This window comes from Plecotus auritus, assembly GCF_963455305.1.
Source record: "Plecotus auritus genome assembly, chromosome: 6".
Classification (NCBI taxonomy): Eukaryota; Metazoa; Chordata; class Mammalia; order Chiroptera; family Vespertilionidae; genus Plecotus; species Plecotus auritus.
In genome coordinates, this window is record NC_137773.1 from 85,047,568 (window position 1) to 85,065,715 (window position 18,148).

Sequence of the window (18,148 nt, forward strand, 5' to 3'; positions counted from 1 at the left end):
TGGCCTTCCCTCCCTCAGCCTGGCCGCCTGCCCATGCAACCTGCTGAGGCTGTCATGGTGGCCCTCACCGAAGTTGGACTCGCCACCCAGCTCCTTCCCGTGACGAATCATGCACTCGCCCAGCAGGCCCTCCGACTGCGGGTAGCCAGGATTCTTCACCTGCCCACGGATCTTGGATACCGTGTTGAGCATCGTCAGCTTGGCCCGTGAGGCTGGAAAAGAATGGGCCGGGTGGGCATGTGGGTGGTTTCTCCAGGAGCCACCAGGCCTGTGCTCAGCTAGCACTGCTGCTGCCCTGGGTGCTCCCACTCTTCCCCAAGGCCCATGTATTTCTCAAGTACTCGCTTGGCCCAAGGCACTTGGTTGCCATGCCTGTTGACAACCAGGCTATGAGGCCCCTGAGCAGACCTTCCCTACTCCGTTCTTGGCCACAAAGGATCATGGGCAGTGGGCAGGAGAGGTGATCGGCTCTTCAGGAGCCCCCAGGGGGCTCTGACTGGGACCCTCCCCGCAATGGCGTGATGGAATAGCACACTAGAGAAGTGATAGTGGGCAGGTACAGGCATCCCAGACATGGATATCCTCCAGAGGTGGGGGAGGAGCTATGCTCCTACCTCTGCCCACTTGGGTCTGTCCCTGGCATAGGCCTTGAATGGAGATGCCTGGGTTTGCTACCTGTTCCACATCCATCGCCTCCTGCTACAGGAACTAGCATTTGGATATTCCTTGAGGGAAGGTCCCCATCCTAAGAGACCCCACGTCATGCTCCAAAGGCGGGCATGTGGCTGGTGCCTGACAAACTAGAATGAACACCCAATTCAAACTGACCCAATGAATCGGTTGGGGTGGGGGGAGGTGCTCTTTTCTGCTGGGACCGTTAGCTGCAAAGGTGATTTAAGGTTGGGATTGACACAAAAATGAGAACTGCCAGATGAAGCAGAAAGGAAATGCATGACCCCAAGGACATCCTTTAGATACCTGGACCAGCCATGCCTAAACCCACCTACCCCATGACATTTCAGTTTTGTGATCCCTTACGTTCCTTCTTCATGTTGTGGTAACCGGAAGAACTTGCAGCTAGCTGGTGCCCCTACCTGGGTTGGGCTGCAGGTATTCGATGGTTCTGGCCAGCACTTCTACCACAGCCTTGCTGGTAACATCCACCTTCTGTAAAGAGGCAACATGTGTGGTTTCAAAACCAGTGGGGCACCCAAGGCCAAACCAGGGGTCCCTGGATAGCACTTGCCATGCTCCCCAGTCCCTGCCTGCCTCGGAGCCCACATAAGAACTACACGCTGCTGTGAGGGCTGCCTGGCCTCCCTGTTGTTCATTACACCATGTCCCCGCTGTTGCCTGCCCAGGGCTAAGGGACACCTAATGCCTCTAGTCCATCCTGATAAGTCTCGCCCTACATGTCAGAGCTGGGCCTCGTGAGGGACTCGGTAAATGGTGCCAGACATTAGGCAGGGCACACCACTCTTCCCATTACCTTCTCCATCTCTTTGAAGTCATCATCAAGCTTGGTCCCTTCAGCCCCTCCGACCTTCTCGCTGACCAACTGGGGAACAGAAGAAGGTAAAAGAGTGAGTCTTAGAAGAGGAGGCCCCAGGATGCCTTCCAGCCATGCCACATCCACTGCCAGTGGTAGAGCATGGGGTCAGGATGTGCATGATAGCTTCCCAGAGATGCTGAACACAGCAGCCAATGGCAAGACAGGTGACTGAGCACACGCTCCAATCCACACGCTCCTTCAATGAAGGTGGGGGCTCCTTCTCTCAGTAGGAACCTCGGGGATCACTGGGTATGGCAAAACCCCCAAAATGCATTCTCTGGGGGTGGGTGAGAGGAGAGGCTCCTGAGAGGCGAACAGGTCTATGGTGGAGAGGAGGTCCCATGGCTGAATGAACACGGGCAGTGTCACGTTTGACAAGAGCTGAGAGGGAAGGAGAGACTTGCCCTGCTTGGGCCAAATGTTATAGTGCCTGGAAGTCATTTCTCATGCACATGTGTGGGCATGCACACACATTTGAACAGCACTCTGGCATGCTTAATCACACACAACCCCGAACAGCAGTGAGTGACATGTTTAATTTCTCATGCTTAATCACAGATACTTGCCCTGGCCTATGTTGTGCAGTGGTTAGAGCATTGCCCTGTGCACCAAAGGGTCACACAGGTTCGATTCCTGGCCCTGGTTGGGGCACATGCGGAAGGCAACCAATGGATGTGTCGCCCTTACATCAATGTTTCTCTCCCCCACAACTCTCTCTAAAAATTGAAAAAATATCCTCGGTGAGGACTAGCCATGAAAAAAAAATCAGACACTCATGCACGCATGGCACATACACAGACACACTCACTCCATTTCCTAATGGCTGGCAGCAGTTTCTGCTCACACATGAAAACCCTTCCCGGGGCTCCTGAGGACACCCAGCGGCTGTCAGTCCACAAGAGCAGCCAGGTCACTGACATGCAAGGACAGGCCCGCCACCTTCTACCTATGTGGTCATGGATAATCGGCTTCACTGGGCCTCTGTTTCTCTCTTTGTGAAATGGGGTGACAGATATGCACTCACGGGGCCATGTGCCGACTTCTGTGGCCTGCTGCATGCGTGTGCTCGGCAAACAGTAAACACTGGGCAACCACACTGCCTACACCTCTGACCACTATTACTTTCCCCACCTGTCTTGTCCCTCCATGGGGACTGAGCAGAACTCCAGGGCAGGCCTAGCCTGTTCGTATCCTTCCCCAATCCCGCTTCCCTCCACCCCCCTAGGAGTTAGAGGGGAGTCTAAGAAGAAAACTGGGCACAGGTGAGAAAGGAGATCAGTACAGGGGGGAGGGGGGACAGGAAGGGGGAGGACAAGAAGGAAGCAGGGCCGGTGTGTGGGGCTGGCCCAGGACTGTCACCACTTGGACCTGCAGGCTGTCCTCTGTGGTGCACATTCTCTAGGGAACCTCATAGAAGAGGCAAGGGCTTCTGCTTCTGCTAACGACTTCATAAGGAAAGACCCTGTCTGCCCTAGGTGTTCTGGGGTGTTCCACTTTATTTCATGGGACAGTTTCACTTCTTTTGATTACGGGAAAATAGGACGTTCTCAAATCCGGTGGTTGCCAGAGAGGGAAGTGAGTTGACTGTCTGACCGTGAGACACTCCTCTGGTGTACTGAGAGGGGAGCTGAAGCTTAAAACCACACCTTCCGGGCTGAGGTCCCCGGGGCCAGACGGCCCACTCAGTGCAGGGCACTGAAGGGAGCGGCTCCCTGAGGGAGGAGCCCCTGCATCCTCTTCTAGGCCCCTCATGAGTGTCACCTCCCCAACTCTACTGGGAATCCAGGACTCAGCTTTCCCAAGCCCTCCGCACAGCTCCTCTGTCCCCCACTCAGGGCTAGATTTCCTGGCCATCCTTGTGCTCAGGTACTGGGGAGGCCTTGGAGGAACTACCAGGCTACCTATCTCCCTACCCCACCCCATTTTGGAGCTCTCAGCTCAAATCCCTCAGGTGGCGGTGAATTGCCCCCCATGTCCCAGCTCTCCAAGTCTCAGTTTTAGAACCAGTACAAATGGATGAGAAGATGACAAGAGGTCAAAAGGAAAAGTGGGCCAGGCTGGTGTGGCTCAGTGGTTGAGCACAGACCCGTGAACCAGGTGGTCATGGTTCAATTCTAGGCCAGGGCACATGCTTGGGTTGTGGGCTTGATTCCCCAAAAGGGGGCATGCAAGAGGCAGCCGACGGATGATTCTCTCTCATCATTGATGTTTCTCTCCCTCCCTCTTTCTGTAATCTATTAAAAAAAAGGAAAAGTGTGAAAACCAAAGAAGCCATATGCCAACCCAGCAACAAAGAAAGGGTACAGTGCTGAGTGTGGGGCTCCCCAGGAAGCAGGACCGTGGCCCAGCAGAGAGGGGACCTGAATGGTCCACAGGCAGAGCTGGGAGCCATGTGTGGGTTACAAGCACCCACCATTGGGTGCAAGGTACAGCCTTTTCTAGGGGCTGCCTGAGGATGCTCAGGGGTCAGGACGCTCTCTGGGGAGAGGGGCCTGTGCCCAGAGATGCCTCATGCATGGGGAAGGCCACCACACCAACACTTCAGTTCTGCTCAGGTTTATACATGTCTTTGGGCCCAACAAGAGCAATAGTATGTTGCTGTGGAAATACCATCCACGTGTAGAGTCTGTGTCCCAAATTAACAGAGTCTGCCTCTTTCACCCCTCAATTAGTACTCTCTACAACCTGATCAAGTTCCCACACTGCAAGAGAGGAAACAGGCACAGCGCTTGGTGGGGCCTGGCAAGCTAAGGACTGAAGCCCACTTTTTCTCTCACACCTAATGAGAAGCCAGGAACCTCATAAGCTCACTGTTTTGAGACTTGCGTGGCTACGGCACCTCCAGGGGATTCCAGGGCAGATGGATGACTGCTGCCCCCTTTCTCGCGTGGCTGTGACCTTAGTGGTGTGTGGAAAGCAATGCCTCCTGGGATCCACCTGGCTAGGTCAGAACCTGGGTCAACTAGCAGCGAGCCCCACAATGGCTGCTGTTGTAAAATCCAAGCCAGTGCCAACACAGGGCCCATCCCAAGCCAGAACGTCCTCCAAGAATCTGTCCCAGGTCAAGTGCCAGCATGGGCCCTGTGGAGCCTGCCTTCTGCAGAAGCCCTGGGAGGTTGGGGCGGTCCAGGGCTGAGAAGTCACTGTGGCAGAGGCTGCCACTCGGTCAGACATGGCAGTGACCTCTTGCCCACTGAACGATTCTTCAGTCTTTGGGAGATAGGCTCCCAATCTCTCAGACCCCAACCCCAGCAGCCCTGGCTCTGCGCTCCCCTGTGCCCCACCTGCCCGGTGCTACCTGCATGCCACATTTCATGTTCCTCCTGGAACTCTGTTGATTTTTGTCTGTCTAGTGCCTAGTGTAAGCCCGTGAGGAGAGGCCACCCCTGCCAGGTTGGTGGCTGCATTCCTCCTGTGCTGGCACAGCTTGGGCCTCAGGCAAGCACTCAGTGATTGTGCTCCACAGAGGGCCTAGAGCAGCATCCGCCAGTGCTGCTCTGTGACACCCTGAGCATTCGCCTGCCTGCGCCTGTCTCTAACACTCTAACTTCAGATCAGTGCTCCAGAATGGCAGGAAGTTCCCTCAGGCTGTCCACAGTCAACCTCGCTCCCCTTCTCCCCCTACAGCACCTACACCAAGCATGTCAAACTTGAAGGCTAACGTGGGCCAAATAAACAAGGCTTAAGTTTATGTGGGTGGCAAAAAAAACAAAAGCTTCTATTTTCATAGAAACAAAGGTTTATTTCAATAGAGACATGCTGAATACAAAGGGCTGAAATTAATGAGTAATTGTTAATCCTATCTAATAAAAGAGCATATGCAAATTGACCATACCTCCGCTACACCCACAAGCCATGCCCACCAGCCAATCAGGAGGGAATATGCAAATAAACCCAACCATGATGGCTGCAGCCACAGAGAGCAGGAGGGAGGCTTGAGTTTCCCTGGCAATGGAGGAAGACAAGCTTTCCGCCTGCCCTTGCCGGCCCAGGCCTCCAATCAATGCTATAAAGTTTCAATTATAGAAGATAAATAAATCCCAACAGAAATGGCAGCAGCCACGGAGCTAGAGAGAGCAGGAGGCTAGGGTTGCCTGCAGTGATGGAGGAAGCCAAGATTCTGCAGCCCTGGCCTGCTTTGGCCTCCGCTTAAGGCTACAAAGTTTCAATTATAGAAGATACATAAATCCCAACAGAAATGGCTGCCGCCATGGAGCGAGCAGAAGGCTTAGCTCCACTCCAGGCTACAAAGTTTCAATTGTAGAAGATAAATAAATCCCAGATACCAGGGCCTCTGCTTGGGTCGCCGGGGGACGTGGCCAGCCTGCAAACCACCACAGGCCCCTCGCCTAGGCTGCCCCACACCCCAAGGGAACCCCCACCGATCCGGGACACCCTTCAGGGCAAACCAGCTGGCCCCCACCCATGCACTAGGCCTCTATCCTATCTAATAAAAAGAGTAATATGCAGACTGACCATCACTCCAACACACAAGATGGCTGCCCCCATGTGGTCAAAGATCCTGCCCCCATGTGGACACAAGATGGCCACCACAAGATGGCCAGCAGGGGAAGGCAGTTGGGAGGAACCAGGCCTGCAAGGGAGGGCAGTTGGGAGGGACCAGGCCTGAAAGGGAGGGCAGTTGGGGGCGATCAAGCCTGCTGGGGAGGGCAGTTAGGGGTGACCCAGCTGGCAGAGGAGGGAAGTTGGGGGTGACCGGGCCTGCAGGGAAGGGCAGTTAGGGGCAAATAGGCTGGCAGGGGAGTAGTTAGGCATCAATCAGGCTGGCAGGGGAGTGGTTAGGGGGTGATTAGGCTGGCAGGCAGAAGCGGTTAGGGGCAATCAGGAAGGCAAGCAGGCGAGCAGTTGGGAGCCAGCAGTCCTGGATTGTGAGAGGGGTCCCAGATTGGAGAGGGTGCAGGCTGGGCTGAGGGACACCCCCCCGCCCCATGCACGAATTTCATGCACCGGGCCTCTAGTATAAAATAATAGAACATTGTAATAAAAATTAATCTTTTTTCTTGAATATTACCAGGCACTGAATAACTGCACAATTAATAAGCGTAACGCAAATAAACCTATTTTTCTTGTTCTCCGAAAGCGAAATATTTCCTGTTGCACACACCAAACAAGTCAGTCTAAGACTAATGACGTGGCAATCGGCTGGTAAAATATTCGCTGCTAGTATTAGTGGAGAGAAATGGTGTGCCTGCACGTAAGGCGCGTAAGGGAAATGAACGCAACATGATTATAGTAATCAGTCACTACTGAACATTGTAGTTTGTTATTAATAACTAGAGGCCCAGCACGCGAAATTGCACGTGGTAGTCCGCCGCTGCTCGCAGCCCCACCCACCTGCCCACTGCTGGTCGCAGTGCTCACTGTCCCGCCCACCTGCCTTGCTGTGATCGGAGCCTGTGGGCTGCAGGGGAGGGACCAAGAGGTGCTCAATGCACCTCATGGTGACTGGTCGTTTGGTCATCCTGGGCATCACGACACTGACTTTTTATATACAGGCAGTCCTCAGGTTACGTCAGACTCGACGTACATCATTTCATGGTTACGTCGCCATCTCTCATTTATTTATAAAATAAAAAATGTTCCGTCATTTCAACATATGTACATATGTGCTTTATATTTTTTATTATTTACTAGAGGCCCGGTGCACGAAATTCGTGCACGGGGATCCCCTCAGCCCAGCCTGCACCCTCTCCAATCCGGGACCCCTCGGGGGATGTCCAGTCAGATATCCCTCTCACAATCCTGGACCACTGGTTCCTAATCGCTCCTCTGCCTGCCTGCCTGGGTGCCCCTAACTGCACTCTCCTGCCAGCCTAATGGCCCCTCATTGCCTCTATGTGCCAGCCTGATTGCTCCTAACTGCCCCCCTTGCTGGCCTGGTTGCCCCTAACTGCCCCCTGCTGCCAACTAGGTCGCCCCTAACTGCCCCCACTCCTGCCAGCCTAGTCGCCCCCAACTGCCCCCCTCTGCCAGCCTGGTTGTCCCTCACAACCCCCCAGCCAGTCTGGTTGCCCCCACACAGCTTGCGGTTCAGTCATTTTGTTGTCCCTCACTAACCCCACTGCCAGCCTGGTTGTAGGCAGCCATCTTGTGAGGGTATGAGGGTTAATTTGCATATTACCTCTTTATTACATAGGATTTACCACAAGGTCAGGAATTGTTATCTTTTTTTTAATTTTTTTGTTTGTTTGTTTCACTTCATTACTGCTGTGTATGTGCTCCATGTGAGTGACATAGGTGCTTATGTAGGTGGGTTCTGACTTACGGTGAAAATCGTGTTATGTCGTGCCGTAGGAACGGATCTATGACGTAACCAGAGGACCTACTGTATACAGATTATGTATAACATGATATTGTAAAAATTAAGTTACGAAATTTTTACTAAAATGTTTCTTACATACTGTTATATTGACTGGGCTGCAAAAATATTCGTTGTGGGCCATGAGTTCGACATGCTTGACCTATGTGATTTCTTTTTATTTTTTAAATTTTTAAAAAATTTTTTTTATTGATTTCAGAGAGGAAAGGAGAGGGAAAGAGAGATAGACACATTAGAGAATCATTGATCGGATGCCTCTTGCATGACCCCCCCGGCCCCCGGGAATCGAGCTTGCAACCCGGCATATGCCCTTGACTGGAATCGAACCCGGAGCCCTACAGTCCGCAGGCCATGCTCTATCCACTGAGCCAAACTGGCTAGGGAGCATCTCCGTGATTTCTGTTCTCATGCGGGCCCATGGGCATTTATAATAAAAATCACTTGGAGGCCATAACTGGTTTGGCTCAGTGGATAGAGCGTTAGCCCACAGAGTGAAGGGTCCTGGGTTCGATTCTGGTCCAGGACATGTACCTTGGTTGCAGGCTCAATCCCCAGTAGGGGGCGTGCAGGAGGCAGCTGATCGATGTTTCTCTCTCATCGATGTTTCTAACTCTCTATCCTTCTTCCTTCCTCTCTGTAAGATCAATAAAATATATATTTTTACAAAATCACTTGGAGAAAGGGGCTGTTCTTTCAAAGACTGGCATTCTTCAGGATTCTAGACCTTTGACCGTCTTTGGAGCGGAGCAAGGGCTCTGACACGCAAGAGAGAATGTGCAGTGGAACAGTCCACAAAAGGAACAGAGAAGATGCTGCATGCCAAGACCCGTCAGGGTAGCTGCTGCAGGAGTGAATCAGGAAACAGGCAGGAGGAGCTTTTACCCAGGGGTGCTGGATGATGGCTGCTCCTCACTGGACAGGCACATCGGTGGTGACCACTTGGTGGCAGCTGGAGGAGCAATTTGAATCCTGCCAAATGAACAGTGGCGCCAACCACAGGCCTCATAATTGAGTCATCTCAGCAAGAAAACCTGATCAATACCACACAGAAAATAAACTGGCTGATATACAGTATAGGCTCTGTGACCTGGGCAGACAATTCACTTTGATGAATTAAGAGTTTAAGGGGAAAAGAGGGGGGAGGGGGAGGGGGAAGGAGGGAGAGAATGGGGGGGGGGGAGGAGGAAGAGGACTAGGAGGAGGAGGAGGAGGAGGAGGAGGAGGAGGAGGAGGAGGAGGAGTTGTTGTTGTTGTTGTTGTTCTTGTTGGCATGGAAGAGGTGGGAGAAGGGCTGCTCAGGGTTTGTTGTCCAGGATGGGTGCTCCACAATTTCTGCTCTGTGTCCTCACACCTTGTCCAGACATCATGCTCTGGGGGGCCATGTACAGTAGTACTCCACGACCGGGAAACACATGGGTCTGCTGTTCTCTCCTGGCCTGACCAAATCTAGGAGCAGGCTTCTTCCATTCCTGTCTCTGCCTGGCTGACTTCTCCCTCCTGTCTGTGAGTGCATGAGGGTGACACTTTCCATGTCGGGCTATGGAGCAGCCCCTTCAGCAGCCAGAGCAATAGGCCTGGGGACAGTGGCCTGGGAGTGAGACAGCATTGAAGGTCCAGGCCCAGCCACCCTCCTGTGTGGCCTCTAAAGAGCCAACACCACATATGGGTCAGAGACTGGCTCTCCCTAGTGAGGCACTGGGAGTCTCAGCTCTCAGGTGTGAGCGCTTCTGGCTTGTTAGTGACTGCTCTCAGGAGGGGGTGAGGTCAACAGGGCAGCACTAGCCAATTGCCATGTAACAAGATGAACCGTGTCCGAAGCTGGAGAAGGGTATGAAAGGTTCTGGCAAGAGAGACAAGAATGTCAGAGAAAAACATGAGGAGAACTGCAAGGAGATGTAAACCCTCCAAGATGGCAGAGGGATATGCTCCTGGCTGGCTGGCAGGGGGTGTTCTGTGTGAGTTCAGGGGCATACGGGCCGCCATTCCTGGTCCACCACATAGTCACAATCCTGCATGACATTGTTGATTGTCACGTTTACTCAAGGATGATGTAAGGACCAGCACACCCATTTTACAGACGAGGCAACTGAGGGATGAGAGATGGAAGAATTTAAAGTCCCTGAAGCTCTTAAGTGGAGGAGCTGGAAGCTGTGCCCAGACCTGCCAGACTGGATGGTCCATCATGTGCTGAATCCCAAACTGGAAAACTGGTCAAAGATGGAATGGGGTGAAGCCTAGGGACTAGGCAGGGCCTGGGCGGAAGTGTGTGGGGCCTCTAAGGGCCAACCCCATGTGCACAGTGCTGGACTTGGAAGGCCCCAAGAGGCGACTATGATGATCTTGGGCAGGGCTGAAAAATTCCTGAGTTGTGATGCTGGCAAAGGGATGGGAAGGGAGGGAGGGAGAACCCGTTCGCCTCTAAATCCAACTGTGACTTCCGTCCCTTCTGGCCTTTTAAGACACGTGTGCCAAATACCTCTGAGCATCCTATCTGGTTTCCATTACAGTCTCGTGACTTGAGAGTCCACAACATGGGCAGGGCCCCGGATGGTCTGTTGCCAGGATGACACATGAAGCTACTGGCCTTCTCGATCTCCTTTCTCTGCTTGTGCTCCTGGACCCTCAACTCGGAAACATTGGCCGAGACACAAGATAGTGCTCTCTTTGGCTAACCAGACTCTTTCTGGAAAGGTGAGCCAAGCATGCTTCTTGGGGGGGGCGGGTAATATGTGTAGTGCACTGGCTGCCCTCAAGCCTCCTGTGTCTCCCTGCCTGGAAACTTTTAGTGGCTCCTGGTATAGCCAAGATACTCAGAATGATTTCCCAAAGCTGAGGCCCTTGTGAATGGTTCAATTATGAAATGCTTGCTGATGGGGGCGGCACTCTGATTCCAGGCAGCTTGGAGCTCCCACATGGCTCTTGAGAGTGAAGGCCATGAGGCGTGGGGCTGGGCTGCGAAGGAAGAGGTGCCACACATGTAGAGGCCACAAAACACTATTTGTGCCCAAATGAACCTTCATAGCCCAACTGGGAGGAATCGGAGAGTAGAAATCAACCCCTCAACCCAAGGAGATGGGTGAGCAGGAAGAGTGAGGTCTGGCAGCCAGGAAGAGACCTCATGCAGCACACAGTCCTTAGCAAATACTTGTGAGCTGACTGGCATAGAAAGTCACCACCCCTTAGATAAGCCCCGGGAGGGAGATGTTCTGACAAGTCAGAACTTACTCAGCATCCTGAGAACTCTGAAATTTCCAATTTGCTGGTAAGCATGCCTCTAGGCCAGGGGTGGGCAAACTTTTTGACTCGAGGGCCACAATGGGTTCTTAAACTGGACCAGAGGGCCGGAACAAAAGCATGGATGGAGTGTTTGTGTGAACTAATATAAATTCAAAGTAAAGGAGCGGAGGGGAGAGCAAGAGAACCTGATAGAACAGCCGGATCCGCTGGCCGTAGTTTGCCCAAGGCTGCTCTAGGCACACATTTCCTTTCCACCCAGCGATCAAAGCTAAATATATTTTTAAAAAACAGCTTTGTGAACAGGAGTGATGGAAATGATCAACCAGGAAAAAGTTCTAAAGTTACTTTTCATGTGGAACCCCCAAACTGGGCACTGAGACCACCAGGTCAGGCCCTGAGACATACCTCCATGCCCCGAGTGTCACGGGTTTGTTAGGAACCTACTTCTGACAGAAGGAGAGTGGGCTTTTGAAGCCCAAAGCATTTTCCCAAAAGGAGCGTCACTCAGGCCTAGGGGTGGTAGCTGAGATACCAGCTCAGAAGCAGAACCCTCAGGCCCCCCCAGGGATAAGCCAGCTGCCCGCCTCCCAGCCAGGGGTGGGGTGGGGCTGGTTGTTGATGTGCAGAGAAGCCTGGCACAGGGGCGTTGGTCAGACGTGGCCTCACCTGGGCTCTCTCAGTCTAGGTAGTTTTCTGCCATCCACTGTGGTGGCCATTTATATCACATGTCAGGGTGACTCAAGCTCCCCACCTCCCAGCACATACACCTCTCAGCCATGCCTGGCTCCAGTTTGAGAACAGGACTCCAGGCTGGCAAGGGATGATAAATGCTTTGCTATCTGGAAGGCAGTGAGCTGACTGTCAACATGAAGCCTCAGCTGTGGCTTTCCTGCCTGGTACATGCTGTTAAAATGGGAGGGATGGGGGTGGGTTTAAGCAAGAAAAATTCTCTCAAAAATCCTGGCTTAATTCAAGATACTGAGCTGGACACAACACAGGCACTAGTGGCAAAGCAGGAACTGGACACTGGAAAGAACTGTCTTTAGAGGAAGTGGCGACGGCAGATGGAAGACAATCACAAAGTGACTGTCAAGGAATAGCGAGCCAGATGACCAAGCTCCTCGAGATATAACGAGGGGGGAGGGGAAGTGCGCAAGTACTGCCTCTTGCAGGTCCCAGCACCCGTACACAGGCTCCTCACACCGAGAGCTGAGCTGCTCCTTCAGCTCCAGGCCAAGAAGAATTTTTCTTTGCCGATAGCAAAGTCGCGGACCTCCACAGTGCGGGGCCCACTCCTCATGCTGCTGTCAGACTGTGTCACCAGCTTTAAACTCCCCAGCATCCTTCCTGGGGGCCCTGTGAGCCCCTGGAAGCCTCTCCACCTACCTGAACCAGTTCTGCCCCCACCCTGGCTTGGATTTGCATCATTTTACTCCCCAAGACCCCTGGGCAGTCTCCTCGCTAGTCTCCCCTCTTCCCAGACCTTGCCATGGCCTCCTGTCCAGAACCCTCCATGTGTTGGGGCCTGCCGCCCTCTCTAGGCCACTGTCCCGTTTTTGCGCCGCAATCACTAGACAGCTCCCCCTCTTACCCTGCCCGTCAGTGCTGCTAATCCTTGCTTTGTGCGTTCAGAGGCCTTGGCTTGGGCATGACTTTCTGTTACAGCTCCCCACACCTTTCAGAACACTCTTGAGTTCTAATTCTGCGTGCCAAGCATCCCATGTTTGTCCTCAGTAGCTGATGGCAAGCTCCTGAGGCACCCCATGTTGCTCTCTGCAGGCACCCAGCACATTGCCCAGCACTGTGCATGGGTGGGGTGGATACCATCTGACAGACTGGCTGGCCCAATGTTCTATACCACTCAAATCACCCCGAATGGTCAACTCTTGCTGGTCCCTCTGCCCCCGACAAAGGATGTGCTCTTGGACAGGATCAGAGGGTAGTGTGGGCTGGGCATAAGCCCCTTCAGGCACCTGGGAACAGGCCAGATCCAAGCTAGTGCCCCTGTCGTGCTGAGGATTTTTACCTAAGACTGAGATGCTAGCAATCACTTGTGGCCCTCTCCTCGTCTCCCAAAAAAAATGGCTAACAAAGCGGAGGTGCAGTAGCACAGGAGGACCTGAAGGCTGAAGGAGATCTGTAACCATGGGGCCACAAAGGAGGAGTGTGGGGCTGGGCACACACAGGCAGTTGTGAGGTGCCTTGGCTTCAGTCCTGTTTGAGGGAAGTGCCTCCCTCTCTTCCCACAGGTGGCTCAGTAGTCCCTAGAGACAGGTGACAAGGAACCCACACCCTGGCCTGACCTGACCTCCATGGGGATGGTGGGAGGAGAGGGCAGGCTAAATGAGTGTTGGTCCACATGGGGCCAAGGCGGCGTTTTCCCTTGAAGCTAGTCTGGCCAGAGGCCAGGCCCTGAGCACCCTCCTGCTGTTCTGTGGTGGGCGATGGCTGGGGTCAGGGCACCAGGGCTCCTAGTCCTGGCTCCTCTGGGGACCCTCCTAAATTCCTCATCCTATTCTATATAATAAAAGGCTAATATGCAAACTGACCAAACTGCTGAATGACCGGTCACTATGATGCACACTGATCACCAGGGGGCAGACGCTCAACGCAGGAGCTGCACTGCTCAGCCAGAAGCCTGGCTCATGGCTGGCAAGCCCAGTGGCGGTGGCAGGAGCCTCTTCCGCCTCTGTGGCAGTCGGACATCCCCCAAAGGCTCCCAGACTGCGAGGGCACAGGCCAGGCTGAGGGACCCCCCCCGCCACCCGAGGTGCACAAATTTCGTGCACCAGACCTCTAGTCTATGAATAAGAGCACTGGTCCAGGTTCAACCCTAATGATCGGCAGTCCTGGGATTTTCATTAAGACACGACTAAGCCTGGCTGGTGTGATTCAGTGGTTGAGCATCAACCTATAAACCAGGAAGTCACGGTTCAATTCCCGGTCAGGGCACATGCCCAGGTTTTGGGCTCAATCCCCAGTGGAGGGTGTGAGGAGGCAGCCAATCAATGATTTTCTCTCATCACTGATGTTTCTCTCTCTCTCTCTCTCTCTCTCCCTCTCCCTTCCTCTCTGAAATCACTAAAAATATCTATAATAATTAAAGATTAATATGCTAATTAGACCAGACGAAGCCAGGGCTGCTAGGGAAGCCTGGGTCCAGGGTGCCAGAGGGAAGCCAGTGCCAGCAGCAGGGGGAAGGAAGGCCTACTCTTGCACAAATTTTGTGCATTGGGCCTCTAGTTTAAAAATAAAAACACACCACCAAGTTTCCACACAAGGAAGGAAGCAGAAGCACTTGCATGTCACACAACTGGGAAAATCAATTTCAGATGAAAATTTGTAAAAAGAAACACCCAACCCACAAACAAATGAGGCAATACACCCCCTGAGACCTGCCTGGCAGGGTGGCACCAGCTCCATACCACTAATAGCAAGCTGGGTTCACTGTGGGGAGCTGCTGGCCACTGGTCTAAGGCCTGGCTGGCAGAGTGTGATTCTGTTAAGCTTATGCACAGAAATGATAAGGTGTTTTTGCAAATTAATCTTTTATCAATGGCAAAGCTGATGCAAAAGCAACTCTTTAGGAAGGGACAGGAAATAGGGCTGGGAAATCCTGTGAGGCACAGACCTGCCCAGCCTTCAGAAGGCACCAGAACAGCCTCTGCATTAAACATCATGACCACAGCCTACTGCATAAGAGGCTGTAGATATCCAGCATAATTCTCAGTCAGGAGCCAAGGGTATCCCAACAATAGCAAGCTAAGCTGAACAACTGACCAACCTAAAAGTGCAGAGCCCCTGCCTCTTAGAACATAGTTGCCACCACCCTGCCTCTAAGACCCCTTCCATTTTTAAAGGTCTAACTGACGAGAAGCCACCTCTTCCAGGAAGCTCTCCTGATTCTCCATCACCCACTTCCTTACCCATGCAGGGGTGACCTGGGTGCTAGCCACCTCACCCATCACACTATGGAACACCCTCTTTTAAGCCGCTGCCCCCTTCAGACTTCACCTTGGACCAGGCTTGCCAGACCTGGTTTTCTGTTCCACAATGGCAATCACCTCATTCCCATCTCTTTTTTTTTTTTTTTTTAATATATTTTATTGATATTTCACAGAGAGGAAGGGAGAGGGATAGAGAGCCAGAAACATCGATCAGCTGCCTCCTGCACACCTCCCACTGAGGATGTGCCCGCAACCAAGGCACATGCCCTTGACTGGAATCGAACCTGGGACCTTTCAGTCCCCAGGCTGATGCTCTATCCACTGAGCCAAACCGGTTTCGGCTCATTCCCATCTCTTTATGGCCCTCTTCCTCCACTGGACTATCAACTTGAAGTCAGCATCCAGTCACTGCCATACTTGTGCTCATAATGGCATCTAAGACTCAGGAAGCGCTTAGCTAATACAACTTCATGGGGGTCTGATCTCATCCCACCACTCCGCAGTAGCTGAGCTCTGGGAGGGCAGTGGACTAGGGAGGTGGCTAGATGAAAGCCCAATTCCCATCCCCAATTTCCCTTTATAGGAAGTTCAAGCTAAGCTGGTTCTCTGGTCGGAGGCTGCCTGTCCAGATCCCTGCTCTCTGCCCAAGGTCTGCCCACAGCTGGCTCCCACACAGGAGAGAGCAAAGGTTCAGGAAAATTGGCAAAGACAAAAAATCTGAGCAAGCCAGGCCCAGGCTGGCTTAAATCCAGAGGACCCCATTCCCGGAATAAGCTGGTTTGTTATCAACAGAAATCCCCATGAAAGCAAAGGGTCTGCGGTTTGGGAGGACAGGATACAGGAAAAGAAGGCTGACAGGCAAACAGACTTTGAAGGCCGAAGTGAAATGGTCCAAAAACACACACTAGGCTGGAGCAGGGAGGTGTGTGTGGGGGAACACATGTAGGTCCCCTATGGATCACCAGGGAGGACAGAGCGTGGCCTTGGATCTCTTCCACCAGGCAGCCTGGGGCAGAAGTTCTGAGTGCGCGCTAAGGAATGTGTTTTCATCTGGCTCCACTGCTCACCTGCCACACCAAGGTGGTGACAACAGGCTCAGTTGACAAGTGACTCATGGCCAGGTGGCCCAGTCACCAAGACCAGTTTCTTCAGGTGTGGCTACCAGCAGCACCTGGGCAGGATACAATCCTGGGACGACTCTTGGCACTGCAGACCAGCCCCTTCCATGGGTTAGTGATGGGAGCACTGTAAGCCTGGGCCACGTATTAGGTGCCAGCATCCTGTTACCCTGCATGACCACATCTTCATCTGCACCCCATCTTGTTTGTCCAGGGACACCTGCCTTTCTAAACTGCAAAGTCAATCTTGGAAACTTGGAGCTGGAAGGAATCTCAGAATCCATTGTCTAACCTCAGCACACCGATGAGGAAACCAATGGGACCGAGGAGGAAGGAGCTGCCAGGGCCAGGTGGGCAGTTCCAGGTGGTCACCAGGGCAAACTGTTTCTGTCCCACAGCTGCCATCCACCCTGCACCGAAGAGAGTGGGTGGGCCTTTTCTTTCGAAGGACACCCATTCAAACCTTGCACATACATGCTCACTGACACCAACTCTCATGCCCCAGTGATGGGTGAGCACCCAGACTTTGAGGTGCCCAGAACCCACCTCAGGCCACAGAGAAGAGCAGTTATCAGGGGCCCTTTCTCCTCCCGAAGCTCAGATTCATTCTAGCAACTCCATTAGGGGCAGCCTCACCTCCCCACCCCAAACACACTGTCCGCAAACACTAACTTGCTGTCATCAGCAGCTCTGGCTACAGTAACTGAGTTAGTAGAGCAGCACGAGCCTGGTGTCCAGTAGGTGCTCAGGCAATCACTGTTTGTTGAGATAAATAAGTACCTGGGTGCAGACCCCACCCTCTACAAGCTCTCTCTCAGGTGTGTTAGTAACAAGCCAAGACAAGGGTGTGCCTGAGGTCCTAAGACAATGCAGGTGATGAGAAGGGGAATGGAGAGGTTTGGACCACAGGAACCACCAGGCTGTGACTTTAAGCAAGAAATGTGGACCTCTCTGAGCCTCAGTTTCCTCAACTATGAAACGGGGTGATGACAATGATGTGTTGTGGGACTTGGATGTGAACATGATTTAAGAACCACAAATTGCCCTACAAATAGGTGCCTGCCCTAGACTGTGTGATGCTCTCAGAAGGCAGGAATGAGGCGAGGAGGGTCTTGGGCAGGCAGCTTGACGCGGGTCCAGGACATGGGCAACATTCAGAAGCAAGGTCTGCTAAGTGGCCTGGATGACAGGGGCAGTAAGAGTGTGAGTTTCTGGAGTGAAAGGTTTGATGTAGACTCTTCTTTAATAAGAGAAAACACAACATCCTGGGTGGGCCTCCTATGAGGGATCTGTACTTCTACACACACATCACCCCACACATTGGGATATGTGTCAATAGCAGGCTGATTGCTCGCTCTTCCAATGTACCAAAAGAGATCAGTAACAGGGTCTAACCGACTCATGGCACCAAGTACATTTGTTGATGGGTGACCATGATACATAATTGTGAAGCTCCATTTGGGAGAAGGGGAGGTAATGAAGTGCCAGGAGATAAATTGACTTGGTCTGAAGGAAGGATGGTAGGAAATCTCCTCATACTCCATGGAGAGTAGCACGTGGTGTAAAAATGCTACCATGCCTGACCTGGGCAATAGTCTCCAGGCCACCCCTCCTTTTCCAAACAACCTGGCCTACTGGCCATCCCTGATCACCCTAGGTGGCTTTCTGTCCTTTGTCCTCGCTAACATGATCCCTGCCTGCCCTGGGACACCCTGCCCTCTCTCCTTCCAGATGGTGCACATCACCTCCATAAAGCAGTGCTTACGCTCTGGGTATGAGAGTTCCCCCCACTGTAAGTCAGAAGGTTTTGCTATATTTGCCAAGATGGCTGAACAGTACCCCTCAGCAGAGATGGCTTTTCATCTTTCATTTTTACTTTTTGTACGAGAAAAGCTGCCCAGCCCTCCTCCCCAGGTCTGGCTTCTCTTCAGTGTAATGCATGTCTGGTGTGGCC

General features: G+C 52.8%; 1 protein-coding gene across 3 annotated transcripts in view; it reads right to left on the reverse strand.

Annotated features, from left to right (window-relative positions):
- The window catches only part of SH3GL1 (SH3 domain containing GRB2 like 1, endophilin A2), a 56,324-nt gene that overhangs the window by 3,831 nt on the left and 34,345 nt on the right, over positions 1-18,148 (reverse strand). For all 3 annotated transcript variants that reach the window (XM_080674884.1, XM_080674883.1, XM_080674885.1), the window contains exons 2-4: positions 1,490-1,558; positions 1,095-1,167; positions 69-212 (exon numbers count right to left, since the gene is read on the reverse strand). In XM_080674884.1, coding sequence (XP_080531010.1) covers positions 69-212; positions 1,095-1,167; positions 1,490-1,558 — 286 coding nt within the window. The remainder of the gene's footprint in view (positions 1-68; positions 213-1,094; positions 1,168-1,489; positions 1,559-18,148) is intronic.